This window comes from Hydra vulgaris, chromosome 07 (genome assembly GCF_038396675.1).
Source record: "Hydra vulgaris chromosome 07, alternate assembly HydraT2T_AEP".
Lineage (NCBI taxonomy): Eukaryota > Metazoa > Cnidaria > Hydrozoa > Anthoathecata > Hydridae > Hydra > Hydra vulgaris.
In genome coordinates, this window is record NC_088926.1 from 22,707,501 (window position 1) to 22,733,837 (window position 26,337).

Consider the following 26,337-nt stretch of genomic DNA (forward strand, 5'->3'; position numbering starts at 1 on the left):
AAGATTTCTTAAAGCTAATGAGCACTGACAGTTTAGTCGCATGGAAATATTTAAATGCAATGTTGAAAGGAAAGCTCGATCCTAAAGTAGCAGCTCTTAAATATGGTAGATTGTCTCACAGACGATGGCTTACTTGTGGCTTAAGATGTCTGCTTCTTTATGTGAGTAAACATGATCTTGAACCTGATAATGCAGAGATCTCAAGACTGCTTGCAACTTGGTTGACTCAGGTTTATTTTCCAATGTTCTTTGAGATTAAAGTTAAGCATGACATTAAATATGGTTCTTGTCATCTTTTAAGCTGTTTCAACTTTGGCAGAAGAAAGATGAAAGGATTAAGAAGCATCTAAACTTTACATCAGAAGTGAATCTTAGTGGGCTCATCCTGAGAATATACTTGTCTCACTTCTCTGTTCTGATAACTCAGAACAAAGGTTACTTACTTTCGAATTAATATTGGCAGTTAGGGTGGGAAGTGAACTTGGCTCAACTGATGTTAGACCATTTAAAGTTCCGCAGACAATAAACCTTGATCCTTGTGACATCAAAGAACTTATCAATTGGGAAAAAAGAAGTCATCATTGAAGCAATTTTCACTGCAAATATATCGTTACCCCAACTCAATACATTGATATTTTCTTCCCTGCAGCTACCTCTATACTCATTACATACCCGAAATTGCGAGAGAGCAGTCAAATTAGTCACAGAAGCAGCTCAGTTATTATTATTTATACTTTGTTGTGCATAATGAATGTTAAATAAATACTTGGTTTTAATGTTGACCTTATAAGAATTTTTGGGAGCTAAAACAAAAATTAAGCCAGACAGATTTATAATTTGAATGCGTATTTTGAGTTAGTCTAAGAAGAGGGGGTTTTTGTCACCAAGCCCTTTGCTCCTACTCTACCTACTCTACCTCCTACCAGTGTGTGTATATATATATATATATAAATATATATATATATATATATATATATATTTATATATATTTATATATATATATATATATATATATATATATATATATATATATATATATATATATATATATATATATATATATATATACTAAGTGTAATATATCTTGATCTTATAATCATAATAAAACTATCAATAATTGATATAAGTGAGGGGGGCGGAAGCCCTAGCCGTGATTTCTGGCTCAAGAATCCTGGAAGTTAAATGATAATTTTGTGTTTTATTACACATGGTTTATTTTTAACCTATCATTATTTTTATTTTTATTAATAATTCGCTAAAAACATTTCAAAATAATGCTTTAGTTATAAAAGACTTTTAAAAAAAAAAACAACTAATTTTAAAACCAGTTTTCCGATAGCTAGACATCAGTATTTTGTAAAAATATTATTATATTTGAATTCCCCATACCCAAATACATAGAATTCCAAGCGTGCTAATATATATATATATATATATATATATATATATATATATATATATATATATATATATATATATATATATATATATATATATATATATATATATATATATATATATATATATATATATATATATATATATATATATATATATATATATATATATATATATATATATATATATATATATATGTATATATATATATATATATATATGTACATATATATATATATATATATATATATATATATATATATATATATATATATTTATATATATTTATATATATATATACATATATATATATATATACATATATATATGTATATATATATATATATATATATATATATATATATATATATATATATCTATATATATATATATAGATATATATATATATATATATATATATATATATATATATATATATATATATATATATATATATATTTATATGTATACATATATATATATGTATATATTTATATAAATATGTATATATATATAAATATATATAAATATATATATATATATATATATACATATATATATGCATATATATATACATAAACATACATGCATTTATGTATATATATATGTATATATATATATATATATATATATATATATATATATTTATATATATATATATATGTTTATATATATACGTATATACATATTTTATATTGATATAGTATATAAATATATATACGTATATACACATTTTATATTGATATAGTATATAAATATATATACGAATATACACATTTTATATTGATATAGTATATAAATATATATACGTATATACACATTTTATATTGATATAGTATATAAATATATATACGTATATACACAAATATATATATATATACATATATATATATATATATATATATATATATATATATATATATATATATATATATATATATATATATATATATATATATATATATATATATATATATATATATATATATATATATATATATATATATATATGTATATATAATAAATACATATATATATATGTGTGTGTGTGTGTGTGTGTGTATGTGTGTGTATGTGTGTGTGTGTGTGAGTGTGTGTGTGTATATGTCTATGCAAGTTTTCTTTTAGATAACGAATTGTATTTGGTCGTCATTCTCCCTAAAGGTATTTTAAGCATTCTTTTGATTAAAAGCTGTCTGTTTTTAAAAAAGATCATAACAATTAAATTTATATTTTTTAACAATATGTATAAACTTAGTTATATATTGCCTTGACGATTTCGTTTATAAAAAAATATAAAATATTTAAACATATCCTTATTATTTGCTTTTCAGTGTTTTTTCCATGCTTATTTACTATTGGAAAAAAAAAAGATTTAAACTAAAAAGAAAAAGTTATTTGAACATCAATATAAAAAAGAAAATATATATTATTAGAATACTTTAAGAAATTTAATTAAAAAAGTAATGTAAGATTTATATAAAAACTGTGTAAATTATATGATTCATGGCTACCATTGATTAGTTAAGTTTATTTAATAAAGAATATTTGGTTTTTAAATGATGTCTTTTCTATGTGTGATTTTTTAAGAGTCTTCAGGTGCTTTTAAAATGATCAAATCCCTATTAATTATTTAGCTTAACATTTAAAATGACCACATTTACTTTTTTATTAAGCAAACTAAATTGATTAGCTTATTTGCTCCAAATAATTTTTAAAATGATTCTTTAAAATAATTTTAAAGTTACCTTAATAATTTAAAATTTTTTTAATGGTATAGAGATATATATATATATATATCTATATATATATATATATATATTTATATATATATATATATATATATATATATATAGATATATATATATATATATATATATAAATAGATATATATACATATATATATTTATATATATATATATATTTATATATATATATTTATATATATATATATATATATAGAAATATATATATGCATATATATATTTATGTATATATATGTATATATTTATATATATATATATATATATGTACATAAATATATATATATATATATATCTATATAAATATATATATATATATATATACATATATATATTTATATATATGTATATATATATATAGATATATATATATATATATATATGTATTTATATATATATATATGTAATTATATATATATATGTACATATATATATATATATATATATATATATATATATATATATATATATATATATATATAGTATATATATATATATATATATATGTATATATATGTATATAAATAGATATATACATATATCTATATATATATATATATATATATATATATATATATATATATATATATATCTATATATATATATATATATATATATATAAATTAGTAATAACACTTATCTATTTTTTGATTACTTCAACACTGTGTTTCACCATCAGTAGGTTCATCAGGAAAATTTCGGATTTTTTTGAACATTGAGCACTCTGATTGCAGAATACACTAACATAATTAACATGATTTATTTTTGGAACATTGTATCTCCATTTCAGACAATTGTGAGAAAAATGATTTTAAAATATTAAACTCGCATACAAATTTAAATATTTAAAAACCTATTAGAAGTGAATAACTTAAAATGGATTACTCCTCCATTTCCTATACTTTGGTATAATAGGATTCAGTGTTTAGTAAAAAAAAAGTTAATAAAATTTTTCATAAAAGTTTTGAATAAAATCTAAAAGTTTTTTGTTACTTAAGTTTATTAAAGTTCAACCTCTCCATTAAAATTAAACTAATATTTAATAACGTCTTACTGTAAACTTCTAACAATATATTATAACTATATATTCTATAACAAACAAACAAACAAAACAAAACAAATTACTAAAAAAAAAAAAAATGGCGTCAAACCTTTAAATATTATTTATTTCCTTAATAAGTTATTCATACCAATACTATGTATCATGACCCGTACGATCTAGGTTTTGGTTTGTTTCACACTCGACTATTTTTAAACTTGTTCCTAATTTAGTCTTAATACTTTAATTTATCTCAGTAAACGGCAAGAAATCAATCAAATTAAAGTGCTGGTAATAGGTAAAATACGATCATTTGTGCGAACCATAGATCCATTAGTTGTTAAATTATAGTTAGTTTAAAAAAAAACAGTCTAATTTAAATAAAACAAATCGAATACCATTATATTTAATTTAAAAAATTGATGAGCAAATGTTTTTTAAATGCCATAACTGTTGTAATCATTTAAAGGGTCTTGGTTCCCTAAAAAGTTTGCGGTTTTTATTTTACTGACAAGCTAAAGTTTTTGTCTTTTAGTTAACAGTTAATTTACTAAACTTTAGAACTTAATTAGTATTTTTACTTATCAAACCCGTAGAAATCGGGGAAACAGCAGGGGCTTGTTCCCCCTTCACCACCCCCCTCCCATCTTCTATCTCCCTCACCTTAATAGTTTTTCAAACAAAAAATTTTGAATTTAGCTTTTAGAAAAAAGCAAACGATTACAAATTAAGATATAAAGAAAAAAAAGGAAAAAAAAGATAAAATTTGTTATCCGTGTTTTCGGTGTAAGTTCCTTTGACAAAAAATTGTGACCTACCACTATTTGACCTAGACAGTAGTCATGCCCCTCCCCCTCACCTCCTCTACAGTGGTGGATTGGGGCAAAGGGCAATTATTTTGGTGAAAAAATGACTAAAAAAATAAATAAAAAACTTAGAGGTCCCCAGCACTGCCCTTCCCCCATTCTAGTATAGTTTTTGTTTCTACGGGCCAGCATAATGCATTATTCAAATTTACTTCAATATTTTTTTACATAAAAAAAGTTTCTTTAGCATATAAGACAGTTAAGGGTTGATGAGCTAAATGTACTTACCTTTTTTGTGAAATCTCTTACGAAACACGTTGTCAGTTACTTTTAAATGTTGCTCGACTGACAAAATGCTTACCAGCTTGATCAATTTTAAAATTAATGGAAATCTTTTTACATTGGACGTTAGGGAACTAAAAAGATATTTCCCATACCAAATCTTATTCGCGCATTTAGTGTAATAGCTGTTTTATTAGCTTTGTATCAATTTGCCCCCGTATCAACTTGCTCTCTTCTCCACTATAAATCTTTCTAACAAATTTACGCAAAAAGTAACAGTATATAAATGTTTAATGAAGTATATAGCTTTTCAGTAAAATTTACTTAAAATTATAAATATTACAAAAATTATAAATATTAGAAACTATAAATCTTTTCAACAATTCTTATAAACACATTCTTTCAACAATATTTTATCAACACATTTTATGACCAAATTAACTACAAACAGATTTTATTTATGTTTCATCATGACAGTACACCACTTAACTGGCACTGACACTAATCTTGCTCTCAATAAAGCCAAGTCACATTATAGCAAAGTATACCACTTGGCTAACAATGTCAACACTCTTGCTGTAACTTAAGGCAAGTCACAACAATTTAAAACCATGCAAACAACATAATAATTACTTAGGAACCATAAACACATAACATTATAACATATTACAAACATAGAAAAACTTCATAAATAAAAGATATTTACACACATACAAAATATAAATACATATAATCTTTACACATTTAAGCACATAATAAATGACAAATAAATATAATTAAGTATAAAAAATAAAAAAAATTCATAAATTAGAAACATTAATAAAATAAAACCTTCTTTTTGTAATATTTGTTTAATGACATACCTCGTAATAAATGTTTAACAACTTTAAAAAAATAAACAATCAAACAACCTGGTTTTTTACCTTATAAAAGCAAACAGATTTTCTTTAAAATAAGATATTAAACTTGTTCTTTAACATGCAACATAGAGTTAACCATGTGAAATGAAAAGGTTTTGGAGATTAACACTAACTTTATGAAGAGTTTGACGTTAAGCCTTTGAAAAGAGCATCGTCTTCCAGAGTGATTATCGTCTTTTAATTTTTAAAAATTACAGGTTTAACACAATTTACAGATTAAGTTACAGAACAAATACAAGTACAAAAGTTACAGATTATATACAACTGACATAGGGATTTGCAATTTGTTGTTATTAAAATGCAAGAAATAAATAAATTACCTGACTTTAAAAGCTGCTATACTAATTTGGAAGTAACATAATGTTCATCCTTTTGATCGTATTACTGATTAAGCAGATTTTAACAGATTATAAAGATTTATGAATACTTCATCGTGCGGTCAAAAATATAAAGAGAAATATTAAAAGACCAAGTATAGTTAAAACTTAGTGTCAAAGGCGCATAAATGGGTAACAGTAGCAGCAGCGTTAAGTTAAGTATAAGTTATAAGAAATTTATAGTTACTTAACATACTGTAATATCGCTTGGGCCACTACTAATCATACAAAGCTTTGCAGTTAACAAAAACATGCTTTTCTAATTGTATTTAATGCTAAGACAGAAGAACTTTGCGAGCCTCTCCTGTGTTTATTTGGAGCATTAAATATATATAAAATCAATTTACATCAAAATTTAGTTTTAATGTATGGAACTTAGTAAGGTTTGTCTCAACAAATATTTGAAAGCCTAATAATTTTAAATAGTTTTCAATTGTATGTTTATTGAACAAACACTTCATCTGAATAATCTAAAAAATTTAATTAAATTAAAAAAAGGAAAAAATACACTACATGAATTAAATTGAAATCATTTTGTTTATACATAATAACAAAACAAATTATATATAACAAAATATATCAATTTACCTGTTGCTAATGTTTTTTAAAAGTTAAATAGGAAATACAAAAAACTTACCTAAAATGCCTCTTGCATTATCAGTTTAGAGCGTCGGAGTTGAGTCTTTAAATATTATACTAAGTATAATATTTGAAGACTCAATTCGGTATTACTACTTTGATGGATATCTAAATTCTGTTATTGTTGCGCACTCGGTTTAAAATGTTTAACGGGGGCGTGGTAAAATAGCTGTAAAACTTCAAACTTCCTTATAACCTTAAGATTAGGTTTTTTTAACTATTTATTATTCTTAAAAATATAAACTTAATAAGATCGCGCGTAGCAAGTTCAAATCATGGGCATTTTTTTTTTTAGAAAATCTTTTATTTAAAATGCAAAACAAAAATACTTTCTTTTAGGAATCGACCCACGGTTTTCTGTATTAGTGGCCCTGCGTGCTTTCCACTCGGCTACGCATCCAGGCTATTTAGCAAAAAATTTCAAAAATATATAAAAAATAAAGTACTCTATAAAACGGAAATAAGTTCTACAGATCAAATATTAAAGAGGTGTTTCCGCAATCCAATTTTCAAGTGAAAGTAAAGCTATAAATCTTGACATATGTTTTTGTATGTTTTAACAGTACATAATTTGAAGTTTACTTAAGTTAGATATTTGCATACACTTTTGTTGATTTTTCTTATAAAAAAAAGTGCTGCAACTCTTTCTCGCTATTACCTCGATTGCAATGGCTGCCATGAGTACTGCATCAAACACGCTCGAACGAGTACTGCTATTAAGTTCCTTATTATATTATAATACAATCACAATATTTTTTAAACGTAAATGTTAACGTAAAGTTGTTGCTATAGACGTCAGCGGTTCAATGGCTTCTTTTGCTTTAAATAATTAAAAAGGGGTGCCTAACATAGTTTTGACAAATTTGCCGTCATCAAGAATAAGTCCGTCGCTTTGCGCAGTGCCTATTAATTCGAATTTCTAGTGCCTCCTTAACATTTCTTTCAAACGGTTAATGTTCATGTTTTTTTCCAAATAATATTTAAATGTATTTAACTGCATTTTTGTTTCGTTTACGCAAAATTTGGAACTGTTGCATTTTGTTGTATAGGTTCAACGCCGGTATATAGTTGGCTGGTAGTTTTAAAACCGCGTTTCTTAATCTGTCATGTGAGTGTTCTGAACAATGACTATACTACTATTATAACAAAATTTACGTTTATTAAACGTCGATCAAATGTTGAAAATACTAGTCAATATTAAACACGTTTCCTTAAAAAAAAAAAACGTTTGCCCTACTTAAGTTCCTATGCGGGTTTTAAGTGGGATTCATGGTAACCCACATAAAACCCATGTAAGAAAAGTATTTTTTTTACTGGGTTAGATTTTGTTAAATAATTTTTTTACTGGGTTAGTTATGTTAAAAGATTTTAGGCGTAGACTTTAAATCCATAAATGTTTACATTTGTTAAAGGTTGATTGAAGGTTTATATATTGACTAATATAATTTAATGTTCTAAACGTTCGATCGATGTTAAGTAAACGTATATATATAAAAAGTTTGAAATGTGCATTTCAAATTAGGCGTTGATTTTTAGTCAATAATATTTCGCTTAACATTTATCCATTTTAAGACCAATTTTGACTAAATGTTCTCCAAATCTAAACCAATTTGTATTTACTGAGGTTGAAACGCATTTATCTGGCTGTGAAAAAATTAAAAGACTTTAAAACACCTCTGAATATACTCATAAGGTATTATATCACAAAGCATTATATCTTTTATAGTAGGATTTTTTTGGTACTTTCAGTTGAGGTTAAGCGCGTGTTAAACAGGAAGAATGAAGTCAGAACTTATATTTAATATATGAATTTAAGTTCCATTTTTAGAAATGATAAAATTAAACTGTGACAATAAATTGCACTTTATTGATTGCAATTATGATTAAGATTACCTATACAAAATTGCTTTTTACAGACCTTTATTATTAAAAATAGCCAAGTAAGTAAGTTTTTCAACAATTTTTTTAACTTTAAGAATACAAAATTTGTTTTTGTGTTACCAATTTTCGTAACACAATTTTGGTAATTTTGTTACAAAATTTGTTTTTTATACCAACTTCGTTTAGTTAATGTCAAACATTTTTTTTATGTTATATATAATTTTTTTTTAAATAAAGCAAGCTTTTATTTTTACTTTAAAAATTATCAAAAGAGATTTAAAAAAAAAAAAAAGCAATACATATACACAATTCACAATAAAGTAAGAAGACGTTTTTTGTATTAATTTTCTTTTACTATTATATATAGGTTTAAATTTAAAGAATGCTTGGATTCCAGATGATGGATTATACTGGTCGAGATTTCAAAATATTAATGAAAAATTTATAGAAAAGGTTGCTATCCTAGATTATAATGGTATTGTTATTACTTTTACCTCTGTTATTTTTTTACTATACAGAAGTTGTTATGCCTTATTTTAATAAATAATAATTTTTCTAAATATATAAAGTTTTAGCTGAGAACAAAGCCTCTTAATAACGAGTAAACTTTTTATGTCACATTTAATAATAAGTCAATTTGTCATTGTATTTTTAAATATATAATATTAAATATTGTATTGCCTTACAATACAATATTATTGTATTATGTTAGATTAAATTTGTATTGTAAATGCCATACTTTGTGTTATATATGCTATATAAATAAATAAAAAAAAATATATATATATATCCTATAAACATGCTACAGCAGGTTTTCAGTTGACCTTTATAGGCGCTTAGAGCGGACCGCTGTTGTTTTGCTCATCGATTACTTAGTGGACCATTAGTAGCAGCCACCCAAAGTGGCTATCCAATGAATTGCCAGTATTACTCTGTCGGAAAATTATCAGCTTGCCATTTATAGTGGCTGCCACTAATGGTCCACTATGTAATCAATAAGCAAAACTCCAATGAGCCGTTAAAAAATACCCATATAGGTCCACTGCATATCTACTAACACAATGTTTACTGGATATATATATATATATATATATATATATATATATATATATATATATATATATATATATATATATATATATATATGTATATATATATATATATAAACAGTAGCGTGCAAAAGTAACCGGAAAAGCGCATAACTTAAGATACCTTTTGAATAAAAAGTCCAATTTCTTTCAAATTTTCACTGGAATATCAAAAAATTGATAACAATTCTAAAAACAAATGAATTTTTACTAAATCTAAGCAATCTAATCTTAAAAGTTCATTTTATTGAAATATGCGCGTGCAAAATCTAGGTAGATAAAATAGTTTTTTTTTTTAACACTTTTAAAATTAAAAACAGTGTAATTTGAAGTAATTTTCTTTAATATTGTCGGGAAACCCTTGGCATTGATGACTGCTTGACAGCGACAAGGCATTGAGTCCACCAGCTTCACAAATATATTATTGTCGATTTTTTCCCATTCTTGTTTCAGAATTTTAAATAAATCATTTTTACTTGTTGGTTTATGACCTGAAATTTGTTGATCAAGGTGTTCCCATAGATGTTCAATAGGTATAAGGTCAGGAGTTTGCGAAAGCCATTCCACTAAGCAAATTTTTTTGATCTTGAAAAAGTCTTTCACAAAGGTTGATGTGTGCTTTGGGTCATTATACTGCTGAAATATCCATCCTCGAGGCATTTTGTCTGATGAAATTTTTTTGTTGGTATAACCATAATGCATTGCTACACAATTTGAGATATTAAATAGAAGAAACCAATTTTGAGACCATCTGTAGGCATTATCTAGATCTGTTTAAAGTTTAGTAGTATACTAATCTATGGATAGTTTTGAGAGTTTTTTATATAATCTGCATATAGTTTGATAAGATGAGGGAAATTTTTAGGATTAGCAATAATATACAAAGGAAATAGAGGTGCGGCAGTTATAGAACCTTGTGGTGCACCACTGGAACTTTTAACCTAGTCAGAAATAATTTTGCCTTAAACAACTATTTCTTTTCTGCTTCCTAGGTAAGCTTCAATTCATCTAAAAATCAGGCCATTAAAGATCTGTGCCTTAAGTATTACTAGTAATCCTTTGTGCGGAAGGTTATCAAAAGTTTTGGCAAAATCTAACTGATTGACTTCATCAACTGGAATAGCGACATCTAAGTTTTATGAAATGCAATCAAAGCGTTCTAACAGATTAGTGGTGAATAACTTGTTTCTAATGAAGTCATGTTGCTCAAAGTCAAAGAAATTAGACAGTAGTTGCATAGCGGAGTCGTATCAACTTTTTTGAACAGTGCTGTTGTGTTTGCTGGTCTGAATTAAAGCTGATTATTAGTTAAATATGCCCTTTAAATTAAATCTGGAGGATCACCAAAGGGTTCACCACTGTTTTTAAGCAAAATTGGATGCATATTATTGGGAACACATGCTTTATTTTGATTTAGATTTTTGATTTATCAAATACCATTTCGCAACTGATGTCATTTAGATCTAAATCAACAAACTTTGAATGATTCATATCAAATTTAATTATTATATATAAAATTTAATTTTCCTCTGTTTATAAAAATATCTTGGAAACCTTTTTTTTATTAGATTTGCTATTTCTCTAGGTTCTTGGGTTAGGATACAATTAGCTCTTTTTGAGGCTCTCATTGACACTTTGACTAATTGTTAGCTTTTGAAATATTTATATAAGAGCTTTGGATTCACTTTGTATTTTTCAACTAAATCATTTTAATATGCAATAAAAGCTATTTTATTTTATTTTTTAACTAATTTGCAATTTAGTTTGTTCTTTTTTGTACAGATTTTAAAGATGCATAAATTGTGCATTTTGCGTGCACAATTTATGCATCTGAGATTTTTTCTTTTTTCTAATTAGATATTTAAAATTGTTTTTGATCCATGGAACAGCTGGTTTTCTTATTCTAGATATATCAAATACTAAAATAACTTGATTACACCCAATATTCAAAAAGTGAATTAGTTTTTTGTACATTTGCTGAACTGAAAGAGTTTCAAATAGCAGTATCCAATTACATTTGAAGAAAGGCAAAGAATTTAACTGTGTTAGCTGTTTCGTAAATATTTTTCAGGCAACTGTGAAGATAACTAACCTTATTTTTAATAATGATATTAAAAAAGATGACCAATTGATCTTTATTCATGTCACCAAGGACACAGGTGCTTTAATCAATAGCACAGGTGCTTCCCGATTGAGTTGTGAAAATTAGAAAAGAATGTTGCCAGCAGAACTATTTGAAATTTAAAAAGTCAGCATATTTACGAGCTGATACAAATATGTTTTAGTAAGATTTCCACTAAAGTTATGCTTAATACCAATTTTGTTTTCAATGTTTGTGATTTAACCATTTAACGAAACAATTAATGAGAAATTAAATTCTATTGTAACTAGTAAGTCTTTGTATCTTTTTTTAACAACATATTCTTTAGTCTTTTTGAAAACCAAATCAAAATGTTTGTGTCAATAAAATTATGTGGTCTGTAAATACAACCAGTTAAGTACTTCCAAAATAAACTTTATCCCAAATTTGTTCAAATTTACTCAAGTTAAATTCATTACAGTCAATTAGTGTATGTCAACTGAAGTTATTAATGTGATAAATGCTCTTAACCCAAGAAAATTTGTTGGACCAAATGGAACTCATCCTTTTATTTTAAAAGAATGTGTAAATGTTTTTTTTAATTCATTATCATTATTATTTAAAAAATCAAATTACGAAAGTGGAAGACAAGAAACATAACGCCGTTATTTAAAAATGGCATTAAAAAGAATGTTCAAAATATAGGCTAATTTCCTTGACTGCAATTCTTTTAAAACTTTAGAAAGTTTAGTACCTAACCAATTCTTGCATTATATAAAGACTAACAATTAATTATTTCTGATCAGAATAGTTTTACAAAAGGTAAGAGTTGCACAAAATCTCTTAAAGTACATGGATATCGTAATGGTAGGTGTTGTAAATGGTAAATCATTTGATTTTCTTTATACTGATTTCAAAAAAGCATTTAGCAAAGTTTCCTATAAGAGGTTAGCACCAAAACTTGAATCATATGGCATTATATCTGTCATTCTAGTGGTAAATTTTCTTTTTTAAATGATAGAAAGCAAAGAGTTGTACTCGGATAGAGTGTATCTTTTAACGGTGGACATAGTAAGCGTTGTACCAAAAGGTTCTCTGCTTGGTCCAATTTTATTTTTAATATACATCAATGATCTTTCAGTAAAGTAAATAATGAATCGAATGCACATGCTTTACAAAATGAAATTGCTATCTTACAAATATGGGAAATAAACCGTAAGATGCAAGTCAATTTTGAAATTTGTAAAATCAAGCATATTAATAACAAAAATAGGAATTATAAATATTTCTTGACTAAAAATAATATAAAGCAAGAATAAATTACAACTAAAATGGAAAATGATCTAAACATATTAATTTCAAATGACCTAAAATGGGAACCACAAATCCAAACATCATCCATTGCAAACTATAAATGTGGTATAATATGTAAACCATTTAAGTATAAAGATAGTAAACTAATAAAATTGCTGTATTGTAGTTATATACGGCCGCATTTAGAATTCGCAATACAGGTATGGAATAAGGTATGTAAAAGCATTAAATTATTTAAAAAAAAAATTACTTTTAAAATATGATATATCTTTATAATTAAATAACTGATAAAAACACTAGAGGCCTTTCACTATTTTCATCACTACTGCTATAGTAAAACAGTGAAAGGCCTCTAACGCTGTGTACCATTTATTTAACAATATATGTTTTTAAAGAAATAAAGCTTCTTTCAATATTGTTTTTTAACTTAATATATCTTTTTCCTATATATTGTTTAACATTAGACTACTAGTTTGCTGACCTCATTGTTAAAAAAAGTTAAACTTTGTTGAACAACTACATCTTGAACACGATAGTTATTTCTAAACATTATTAACCATGTTGCACTATTCAATATATATTATTGCTGTATATTTTATATCACAGTATATATTATACATCGCTTGTTACAACATAATTACAATATATCAAAAAACTGCTCTGTTCAAGATTGATGTAACGTTTCTACAAAGATTATCTTTTTTTAAAAATAATTCAAGTTAGCTGGTGACTTTCTGATTTTCCTTCAATGCCCATGAAATCTACAAATCCTCAATAATTAAAATAATAATAAACTTTTTAATGACATTATTTTCAATTTCATAAAATTAAAAGGACTATTTGATATGCCATACGGTAATAATTACTTCCTTGTGGTATCTATTTTTTGGCCAAGATTAAATACAAACTGCATCCCGCATCATTTTTACTACATGTGGCTAAGTATTAGCAATATGCAGTGCATGCGGCGAAGACTTAGCCACATGCACTGCGTTTTGCTAAGATGTACCCACATTCACTGCACGTTGCTTAGAATTAGCCACATGTTGAAAATATAATAAACAAATACACTGCGTCTTGCTAAGAACTTAGCCACATGTTGTAAAAATATAAATTCTAAATTTATAAGTAAATTATAATAATCGTTTCTCAAGACGATTCCTAACATAATTTCATACCCTTATAATTTCTTATATGTAATACTTTGTCTAATATGTTTTACCATTAACTTTATAAGAATTTTAATAAGGCCAAAAACATTGATATAAAAATGAAAATATAGCAATTACATTGAAGTAAGAAATAAACAAGGTTTACTTCTGCATTTTATATTATTCAAAATGGGTGAATAAACAAAACATATACGATCAAAAAAAGTCTTTTTTGAGTCCTGTTAGTCCAAATTTATTTCAAAATGATTCGATACTAATAGGAAGCTAAAAAGACTACTTTTTGATATTTTCTTGGAACAAATTATAGACGCTTTCACTTTGAGGCAAGATCGTTTACGAAGGACGCAAAAATGACATCTTTTGAACATTTTCCCGGGACTAAAAACAAAAGCTTGAACCTCATACATAAAAGATCTATAAAAGACACCTTTGGAATGTTTAAAGTCCAACAAATTTTGCTAGGACTGCCCTAGGGATGATCTAAAACGCTAATTATCTTTTTGATATGTTCAGTGATACAACAGCTTTTAAACCATATTTAAAAGTTAATATAATGCATTTTAACTTTTTTTTTGAAGAGCTATAAAAAGCTCAGAATATAATATGTGTAGAATAATATTAACTGAAAATAATTTTGAAAAAAACCTGGTTGCTACAACCTAATTTCATAGTGATAGTTACACTTTTTTATTTTAAGTTCAGTGATACAACCAAACTTGCAGACTTATATGCAACAAAAAAATACCTAAATTATTATTTCCAAGTCAAAAAGTATTCTACTCTAGTCATATATAATCATAAGGAATGTTTTTATTTAAAAGTATAGATATATTTTGGTTAAAATATTGTAACAACTTGCCCTCTAAGTTTATTTACTTTTTCAAATAATACAAAAAAAGATAAAAAATAGTTGCTAGCAATCATCATATTGATCTACTTGGTTCAAATATTTTCTACTCAAAATTTATTTTAATATAAATTTCAAGGTGTTTAAACTTCATAGATTTATATATGCAATCAAAATGTCTTGAAGACAAATTATATTAAATTATAAATAAATCTAACTAGTCAACATGGAGACGTACACAAAACGTAAAATGAACGTTTAGACAGAATGTCTTGGACGCGTTCTATACTAATTCTAGATAAGACGCTCAAACACGTCCTTTTAGGATGTTCTAAAGACGTCGTAAAAAGACTTAAATAAGACTTTCCGTTAAAGTGCACTTATTGAAAATTGGTCTAGAGTATATGTCTTTTAAATGTTCAAAAAATATTTTGAATGTCTTTTGAACGTTTAAAAGGCTTATTTTCTAACGTCTATTTTTAAACATCAATGTATATATAGATGTTTAAAAGACATTTATATATACATTGTTATGCAATGAGCGTCAGAATCACTTACAGAATTTGTTGAGTTTTGGTAACAAAAATTTAACATTCAGAAAACATTACAGAAACGACAACTAGTGTGTCTTTTTTTATAAAACAAATAAAACACAAAATTAGAAGTATACACAATATTAAAACATAGTTTAAACTACAGGTCAAAAAAGTGTTTTAAAATCTGTTGTCTTGGTTTAAATTTCACTGTCACTGACACTTTTTTTTTTATCTGCCTCTCTTTTCAGTATATCCCCAACACAATTTTCATGTTCATTCTTGGTAAACGTGATCATGGTCTCTGCAAAATACAAAAAAATATATATATAATTAAGATTTATAGAATATAAAATAAAGAATAAAATAAAGACTCAATCAAGTTGCCTTATACAAATGTAAACGCTAACTAAACTATTATTACTATGCAATAAGTAACTAACTTTAAACAAAAAAATAACTTACTGTTATGCATGATATAATATTTTCATCAAAAACATGAAACCAATAAATCAATTAATTTTATAGTCATGTTTTTGAAATCAAAAAAATCTAACCTTTTCATTTAAAGATTATATTTAAGGATCTGTTAACTTTTGAGATTTTACCACATTTTAAATACTGATTTTTATTATCTATTCCAATGTTAGAATTACTGAAAGTTTTCGATTTTTGTTGATGCCCAACTATTACTATTTCAGTTTTTCATCATTTTTTCAGAATCAATTTACTCGGTCTTTGCAAGTTTTGCAAATGGGCTCCTCATACACCAACAACAGTTTTAAAAAATTTATATATTTATATATATATATATATATATATATATATATATAATATATATATATATATATATATATATATATATATATATATATATATATATATATATATATATGTATATAATAGGGGGTTGTAGGCTACAGAATACATCACTAAAGACACAATATATAGGCTATGCCGTTATTTAATATTGTGTTCTTCTTTCATCAATAAAAAAAATATATATATATATTTATATATATATATATATATATATATATATATATATATATATATATATATATATATATATATATATATATATATATATATATATATATATATATATATATATATATATATATATATATATATATATTTATATATATATAACAAGTAGGGTGGGCCAAAAAATTTTATTTTTTGATTTTTGACCTGCTGTACCGCGAAAAACTTGTTTTTAGGGAACCTAAAGATAATGCAAAAAAAAAAATATTATTGGTATACGTCTGGAGCCTATACATTGTACTCAAATAATTGAAGAAATTTTCCCTTTATATAATTTACTTCCAAATAAAATGAAATTGAATAAATTCTTTAACAAATATCTGGAGACAATATAAGTGAAAAAAAGTATTGGATTGGTAAATAAGAAGTCTTATTTTTTTTTTTTTTTAAAGTCACCTTTTTGACTATAACTTTTTTAAAGAAATATTTATTCTTTTACTTTTTGCTAATTTCTGTTGGTAATTTAAAATATGATTTATTTGAAAAATTAGGCATTGTGGGTGTGAAGTTATGTTTAGTTTTTATAAAGCTATCTCTGGAATTGAAGCCAGCTACTTTTTGTAAAGCCTCTGTTACAAGCTTTACGCATCATTCTACTGCTTGGATGTGACATGTAAACTTTTAAAGTTTCACTCAGCCGCTGTTTCACCTGTTTAAATCTTTGACCATATATCTTTATTTGAGATTCTTCGCAGCAAAGGTGGCGGCAAAAGCGTAGTATTGTTCCAGTTAATTATCTCTGTATAGTCGCAAGTAAGGAAATTAAATTTTGGAAGTTGAAAACTCCTAATAAACTTTCTTTGAGAAGCTAGGTTTCTTGCCTTTATAATTCTTATAAATCTCATTTCCCTAATATGAAAAAGTTTGTCTTCTTCCATTTCTAAACGCTTTCTGAATGTGCAAAAAAACCGATTCGCTTTATTACTAGGTTCATTACTTTTAGCAAATCATTTAGAATTTTATCATATTAAATACATGTTCTGTTCCATTCGTGAAGTATTTTTTGTTTGCAGTTGTTAACCACCTTGATTGTGAAATTGTTCCAGGTTCACAAACAAATAAATCTTCAGAACAACTGCCTGATTTTATAGGAGAACTTATATCTTTCAAGAACTGCTGCATGTAAGTCTTTTTGATCTTTTTACATATTTTTTAATTGTGGAAATAACACCGGATTTCCATCAGGTGTTAGTAATAGTGCCATCGCATCTGTTTACGTCTAGTTCATGAAATAAAAATCTTTTCAGCAGACCCAGAAGTTGGTGAAATATGACCAACGTACACAGAGCCTAGTTCTTATAAAATTGAATAATGTTCGTCTTTTATGGTTTGTCGAAACCGTTTTAATTTAAGTTTTTCAACCACTGGAGTTTTGTCTTTTCTCCCATCAAAATACAGTCCTCAAAGTGGGTTATAATTTTCCTTGCTCTGCATTTGAAGTTGTGAACAGTTATCCACTTTTGATCTTCTAATTATATTTTTGTAAACAACAAGACTGTAGTCATAATTTTTTACGATACCAAAATCTTGCAAAACACTTGAGGTATTAGCTGCTGTTGCTTTGTCTGATAATTTAAAGCGATTGCTAGTCAGAGCAGTATTTTTCATTGGAATGCAAATCTGCCATGATGACTTAGTTAGTTTAAATTCTTGTAACTCTTCATCAATGACTTTTTCAATGGCTAAAGAGGCATCACTATTAAACTCTTTTTGCTTTAGTGTTTCATCTAAATGACTTGAGCATGAATGTTGTGATAATAGATTATTAGCGGGTAGAGTTCTTTTAAATTCAGCAAATTTCCTATTGTATTTTTATTTAATTTTTTTTGTTTCTTCTATGTCAACATTTCTAATTTTACCAATACCGTGCATTCTTTGGAAGTACAAAACTTTTAGTTTAATGATGGGGATTTTTTTTTCTTTTTCACACTTACATATAATTGATAAAGAAGACTCGCATTCACAAACTTCATTGACTATTTTACAATTGCAGTCTTATGTTATTATACACTTACACGCCGAGACATCAAACATTAACAATGATTTTTTTTTTAATCTTTAACTCTGTTTTTGAACTTTACTTTTTTTTTTTCACGCTTGAAGGATATCATAAGATTGCAATAACTTTCATGGTATTCATTTATTAATTGGACAACTCTGTAAATTGTTACTGTGCGTATTGAAGCTTTATCAAACACTGGTTTAACTTGTTGTGCAACACAATTTGAAACTTGAGAAAATTTAACGGGCTTGTTTCAATTTGGAGGTATGAGCCTTCAATTTGGAGGTATGAGCCTTCCTTCAACTTCAATTTGGAGGTATGAGCCTTCCAAAAACTATTTTTGTACTTTTCTTCGAATATAGACTCATATCTTTAGCAAAACTGTTTATTATTTTTATTACATGATAATATCCAAAACAATGCATTGATGACACATTTTTAACTTTTTCAAATTTTTCAAAAACCATTACTAGCTCAAACACTCATGGTAAATCAATTCGCCTACGCCTTGGCGTTTATTATAAAATATGAAAAACAACATCTAAAATAGTAATAGAAATTAGTTTAAGATTTAGATTTACAAATACAATTTACAAATTATAATCAAAATAAAATTATTATCTAAAAATTTATACATAATCTTGATAAATTAATGTCTTTGTTTTTAAAATTGCGTCTTTATTTTTAAATTGTGTTTAGCCACTCTATTTTTAAAATATTTTTAATACAAAAAGAAACTTTTCACACTTCTCTTAGATACTTGATACTGTAAAGAATCAATAACGTTAAACGAAAATTGCTTCACGTAGCGGTCTGCAGACTTTAAATGTAGCCCTGAAAGAAAACACTGATATATTGTTCGAAACATAGAAATCAACTAGTTAAGAGATACTAGAATAGACTAAATAAACTAACCAGTCTTTAAAGACACCTTTTTAAGGGCTTATATCAAAAAGCGATTTGGTGGCAAGTAACTTCATGACATGAGTGTATCTACATTCAACAAAGTGTAAATAAAACCAGTATAATGTTAACATTATTGCCTAGTTTAAAAAAAAAAATATGTAGTACATTAAAAAACTGTGGAAATATTTCAATAAAAACAATATAAAAGTAAAGTAATACTCATATAACCTAACACCTGCATTTTAAAAAGTAGAACACCAGATGTCGACAATAACTAAATGTAATATCAAACATGTTATTTTTTCAAAAATAAAATTGTCCTAATATTCCATATAATAAGACCTTCAAAATGACGGTTAAATTTACCTTTAAAAAAAGAAACAGTTAAAATAGGATGGTTTAAATTACCTTGAAATAAGGCTACCTGGCATACTGATACTCTATTTTCCAATATGGTGCAGGATTTTAAGTAAGAGCAAGTTTTTTTTTTCAATGTAAAACTACTAAACCAATTTTTATAATAAAATCTGCTATCATATAATGAAAAGATAAATAGCATATGGAAAAGTTTCTTTAGTGCCTGGTTGCAACTCAAGCAGTTCTTTAACCATGGTGCACGTAACTGCTTGACACAACAACAACAACAAACTCAACAACAAAGCTTTAAAACACTGTAACATCTCATTCATCTTATACTCGACCTTCTAATCAATAACTTAATATTTATTATGCTTAATAATTTTATAAAAAAGTTGCTGAAAAAAAAAGATTTTATTTAAATAAATGCTTTGTCTATATTTCTTTAAACCAAAAAAAAAAATCATTTTATTAAAAATATATATTTCAATGTTTATTGTAAAGAGTGTCTTTTTAGCTTAATAAAAGTTCTGGATTTAATATACACTTAATGTAGATATCAGTTTCCTGTTTTTCTTTTTGCTGTTGTTGTACTTTTCTTCACCAATTAGTACTGCAGGATATCATTTAAAAGCTTTAAAAATCAAAGCTAAACACAAACATCAGGTTATATGATTTGGATGGACCAAAATGATAGCTCAAACAAATGTCAAGCTTGTAAAGAATAAAATGAATCAAAAAAACAACTGCGAAGAATAGTTGTTTACTACTCAGCTGGAAAAGTAAAAAGCGCAGATATGTGTTAAAAATAATATCTTTTAAGTAAAAAGAACAGATATGTGTTAAAAATAATAAACCCTTCCAATATACCAAACTGAAGAACTACAGTCTGAGTCAGAAATTTGAAACCTTTCATAATTTAAAATCATTACTATTTACATATGCGCAAAATATGCACACTCTCAGTATATTAAATCTGTGATGAAAATATTGCTTAATTTAAATGTAAGATGATCAAAATGAGTTATTTTCTTGTGTTGTTTTGACCAAAAACACTTTATTAAATAAAACAACTAAAAACAAAATAATACTTGCTATTATTCTATTGTAGTTGTTTTAGTACTACTTAAATATAGTTACTATATAAATACTATTTAAATATAGTTAGATATAATAATATTATTATACCAAAACATGTTTAAAAATAGTTACCATGCCTTTTTTATTGAAATCAACTATATATATAAAATAAACATTGCTGTGAAAAATTAAACAATCAAAGCCTAAGATATTTGTGTAAAGTCTATTTATATTGTACATATATGGAGACATTTTTCATACTGTATTTTAAATAATTATATATATATAGTATAAAAGAGTCAAAAAAGTTTTTATCTACCTGTCCTGTTTATTTTTTAGACGCGATAAATTTGTATTGAACAAAGTTATAGCAAAATTTTTACTAAAGGATATCAGTTAAGCATTCAAGAAATATTGTAAAAAAAGATTTTACAAAATAAAGAATAGAAAATTAAATATTGCATTTTAAACTACACAATGCCTGTTTTTTGCGCCAAAAAAGTTTTCATCCACTTTATAAAAATCAAATAAAATTGTTATTCAAACTCAATTTGCTAGTGTTTTAATATCTTGTGTTTTCACCACAAGTTTTTATTACCTCATGCAGTCTGTTTTTTATATTATCAACAAAGCTTTGGGTAGTTTCTGGAGTGATTGAGCCCCACTCTTTCATAATTACTGATTGTAGTTGTTGCCAATTCCTCACATCATGGCTCCTAATTCTTCTACCGAATTCATCCCACAGATGTTCAATAGGATTTAAATCTGGAGATTTTGGGGGTGTATAAAGTTACTTAGCTATTTTAAATATAAGCCATTCCTTGACACGTTTGGCTGTATGTTTGGATTGTTATCTTGCTGAAAAATAAATGACTTAGTAAGTCCCAATTTGTGGGCACTTTGTTCCAGATTATTTTTAGAATATTTAAATACACATTTTGATCCATATTTCCATCAATGAAAACCAAGTTTCCTACACCTGAAGCACTCATACACCCCCACACTAAAACACTTCCTCTACCATGCTTCACCGTTGGACACAAGTTTTGTTTTTTAAATGCTTCATTCGGTTTTTTCCAAACTTTAACTCTTCCATCTGATGAAAACACATTAAATTTTGACTCATCAGTGAAAAGGACAGATTCCCAGAATGTTTGTGGTTCATTAATATAAAGCTTTGCAAAGTGTAGTTGTTTGGCTTTGTTTACTTTGCTAATGTAGGGCTTTTTCAATGGTACTCTATCATTGTATCCAGCTCTTCTTAATGTTATTCTAATATTTTCAGGATCCACTTTTAAATTGTAATCATTTTGCAGCATTTCAGCAAGTTTTGGAGCACTTATTTAAGTATTCTGGATGACTCTTCTCAGAATAGCTTGTCGATGCAATACTTGAATCTTAATTGGACGTCCTGTACGTGGCTTATCAGCAATTTTTTTGGTGGTTTGGTATTTCTTGATAATGGACTGCACAGTTGAACATGGTTTCTTAACTATTTCTCCTATATTTCGCTGTGATTTTCCCTCCTTCCATAGTCTAACAATAAGTGATTGAATTTCCTCTGCAACTCTCATTTTTAATAACTATTCTAACAAAAATTAAAAATATAAAAGATTCATAAAAAGAAAAAAATAATACAAAAATCTTACTAAATCTAATTTATATTTAAAAAACATTACTTTAATACTGATTACATAACAAATTGAGATTAGAGTGCAGGGTGGATGAAAACTTTTTTTGCGCAAAAAACAGGCGTTGTGTAGTTTAAAATGCGATATTTAATTTTCTCTTCTTCATTTTGTAAAATATTTTTTTACAATATTTCTTGAATGGTTAACTGATATCCTTTAGTAAAACTTTTGCTTATGTCTTTGTAATATATATATATATATATATATATATATATATATATATATATATATATATATATATATATATATATATATATATATATATATATATATATATATATATATATATATATATATATATATATATATATATATATATATATATATATATATATATATATATATATATATATATATATATATATATATATATACATATATATATATATATATATATATATATATATATATATATATATATATATATATATATATATATTATAAAGGTAGAACATGCACGAGAGTACTGTTATATCAACTATTAGTTTGGGTTTGGGCAGCATTTTTTTAAAATTATAAACATATAACAAAAACAAATACTGCCAAAAAAAAAAGAAAAGATTTATTAAATATAATGACAATTAAATTTAATAAATCTTTTCATTTTATACATTTTATAAAAATTATACATTCAAAATATAGATTATGACTAAACCAATTTTTGACTTACTTTTCCTTTTATTAAGCCATATATCTTTTATTGTCATATAATATAATATGTACAGTATAATTGTCTTGTTCAATATGACATAGCAATAAAATTTGTATAATATTTTTTGCCTTCATGTACTCAATAAATACTTTCGTTGTAATAATTTTCTATATAAAAAATTAAATATAGCCTAAATTTTTTTTTGAATTTTTATTTCATATATTATAAAAGTAAATATAAGTTAAATTGCTTAAAAAATCTAATAAATAATCTATTTATGTAATAATAATTAAATTAATATAAAAAACTTCTAATCTATTTCAAACAACTCTTTATGAAACCGATAGATATTATTATTTTGATTTCAATGTTGTTTCGAGACAAAATAAAAAACGGCGTACACATTTAAAAAATACTAAAAAAGATATCAACGAAGAGGTATCAGTAAAACTAAATATATTTGATTAATACCACAGTTAATAAACAAATGTCTATTAAATGTCAAAAAAGCGTTTCGACAAAACGTTCAGATTTGGTTGATTATCCGTTCAGAATGAAATCCAGATTAACATTTAGAACAAACATCCATAAAACGGTTATAATCAAACGTATTTTAGACATCCATTTTTGGATTATAATACGTATATAAAGTGTTTAGATTTTGTATAAGTAAACTTTTGTTAAACTTTTTGATCTTGTCTAATAGTTTCTTTAATTTAGTTAACATAATTTCAATTTATTTAAGTTTTAAAACTAATATAAGTTAAAATTACATTATTACTTTTTAACTTTATATAAGTAATATGAGCTATATAGGACTTGAAATTTATAAATAAGATATAGTGATAAAAGACCTGATCTTGTTTTTTATATTTTTCATTACTATTATAATATGTTGAAAAACTTTGATACTATACTACTTATACTATACTTTTATATTATAAAACTATATATAGTTATAAACTTATATAAAACATTTTCATACAGTGGGGATTTAAAGAAAAAATGTTTGTGCACTATACTTGTTTTTATTTCGATAATTAAAAAAAATTAACTAATCTAGCTTTCGTAGTGAAAATTATATATCAAATATTTTATCCATCAAATATTTTTTAAATTTAATCTCATTTGCAGAAAATAAAAGTTTACATTAAAATTAAGTCAAAGAATACCAATAAAATTATTAAACTCATAAACAAATATTTGCAATAACTGTTTTCTCTGGTTTATGCATATTCAAATATTTTTCTAGTATACCGTCAACCTGCTTGTTCATCTTGCACCTATTTCATCATCTTCTCCATTCGTATCCTGATCGTCTGATTTTGTAACACTGATTTGCAATCGTGACAAACTAGGGTGAAATAGTCAGCATTTTAAATGTAAGTTCATAAATAAAAATTGGAATTGCACAGAACAACTTTACATGTAGAGGATTTTCTGAATGGAAGTTTTCCGAAATTTCCTGTACCATCCATGTTTATTTTTGACCTAATGTTGATTTTTCTTTGTTTCTCCTTTCCTTTTTTTCGGCTCGAGAGCTCATTTAAGTAAATATTTGCATATATTAAAACAAAGTTATTTATAATTTCTTATAAGTGCTTTTATTCAAAAATATTTTTTGAACAAAAGCACTTACAATTAAAATCAAAAATTGTTTGTTAATGTTTCAATCTCAATATTTTTATTTTATTTAAATATTGAGACTGAAAATTTTGTGGATATTTATAATATTTTTCTTTTTTACTTACAAAAAATTATAATTTTTAATTAAAGTATTATTGTTAAAATATTGTTAAAGTATGATAATTTTGTGGGCAAACTTGTTTTAGAGTATTATAAATAAGTTATGTAATGGATAATTTTTATTTATTTATTTATATTTACACTTTAAAGTTTTAGGATTTTGGGCAACTAAGAATGAAAGACTCGAAGTTTTTATTGATCCATTATGGATCAATCTAGCGAGTATCAGTTTCAATTTTAGACTATCAATAATTTCGTATGCACTTCGACCATCTAATTTGTGTAAGAAACTTTACTTTTTAACTTTTTGATCATTTATTTTATAAGTTATATCTTTATAAATAAGGTTCTAAAAGTTTACTTAAACATGTTGTGAAAAACCAATGTTAAGCTGTTAAACTATGCAAAACAATCTCTAAAATGCATTTTTTTTTTAAGATTTATATTTAGAGAATAGTTAATTCTAATATTTTATCTTGCTGCAAAAATACTTTTTTCCATTAAAAAAAGTTTCTAATGTAATGTAACAAAATACGTTTTTTAAATTAAAAGTTTTGTTGCTTAGATAATAATTTCACATAATGTTTGGAAAACAAAATTTTGCAATTTAGCTTTTAAAACAATTTTGTACATCAAAATCTTCTTTTTATATATACAAGCGCTCTTGGGTCATATTAAATTAATAAATTTAATTATTATTAATTAAATATAAATAAT

The 26,337-nt window shown here is 25.1% G+C and overlaps 1 protein-coding gene across 7 annotated transcripts in view; it reads left to right on the forward strand.

Annotated features, from left to right (window-relative positions):
• Positions 1-26,337, forward strand: part of LOC136082347 (uncharacterized) — a 448,050-nt gene that overhangs the window by 358,659 nt on the left and 63,054 nt on the right. For 5 of the 7 annotated variants that reach the window (XM_065801362.1, XM_065801364.1, XM_065801367.1 and 2 more), the window contains 3 exons: positions 2,527-2,562; positions 9,473-9,580; positions 25,771-25,902. In XM_065801362.1, coding sequence (XP_065657434.1) covers positions 2,527-2,562; positions 9,473-9,580; positions 25,771-25,902 — 276 coding nt within the window. The remainder of the gene's footprint in view (positions 1-2,526; positions 2,563-9,472; positions 9,581-25,770; positions 25,903-26,337) is intronic. The other 2 variants (XM_065801365.1, XM_065801369.1) reach the window with 1 other exon arrangement.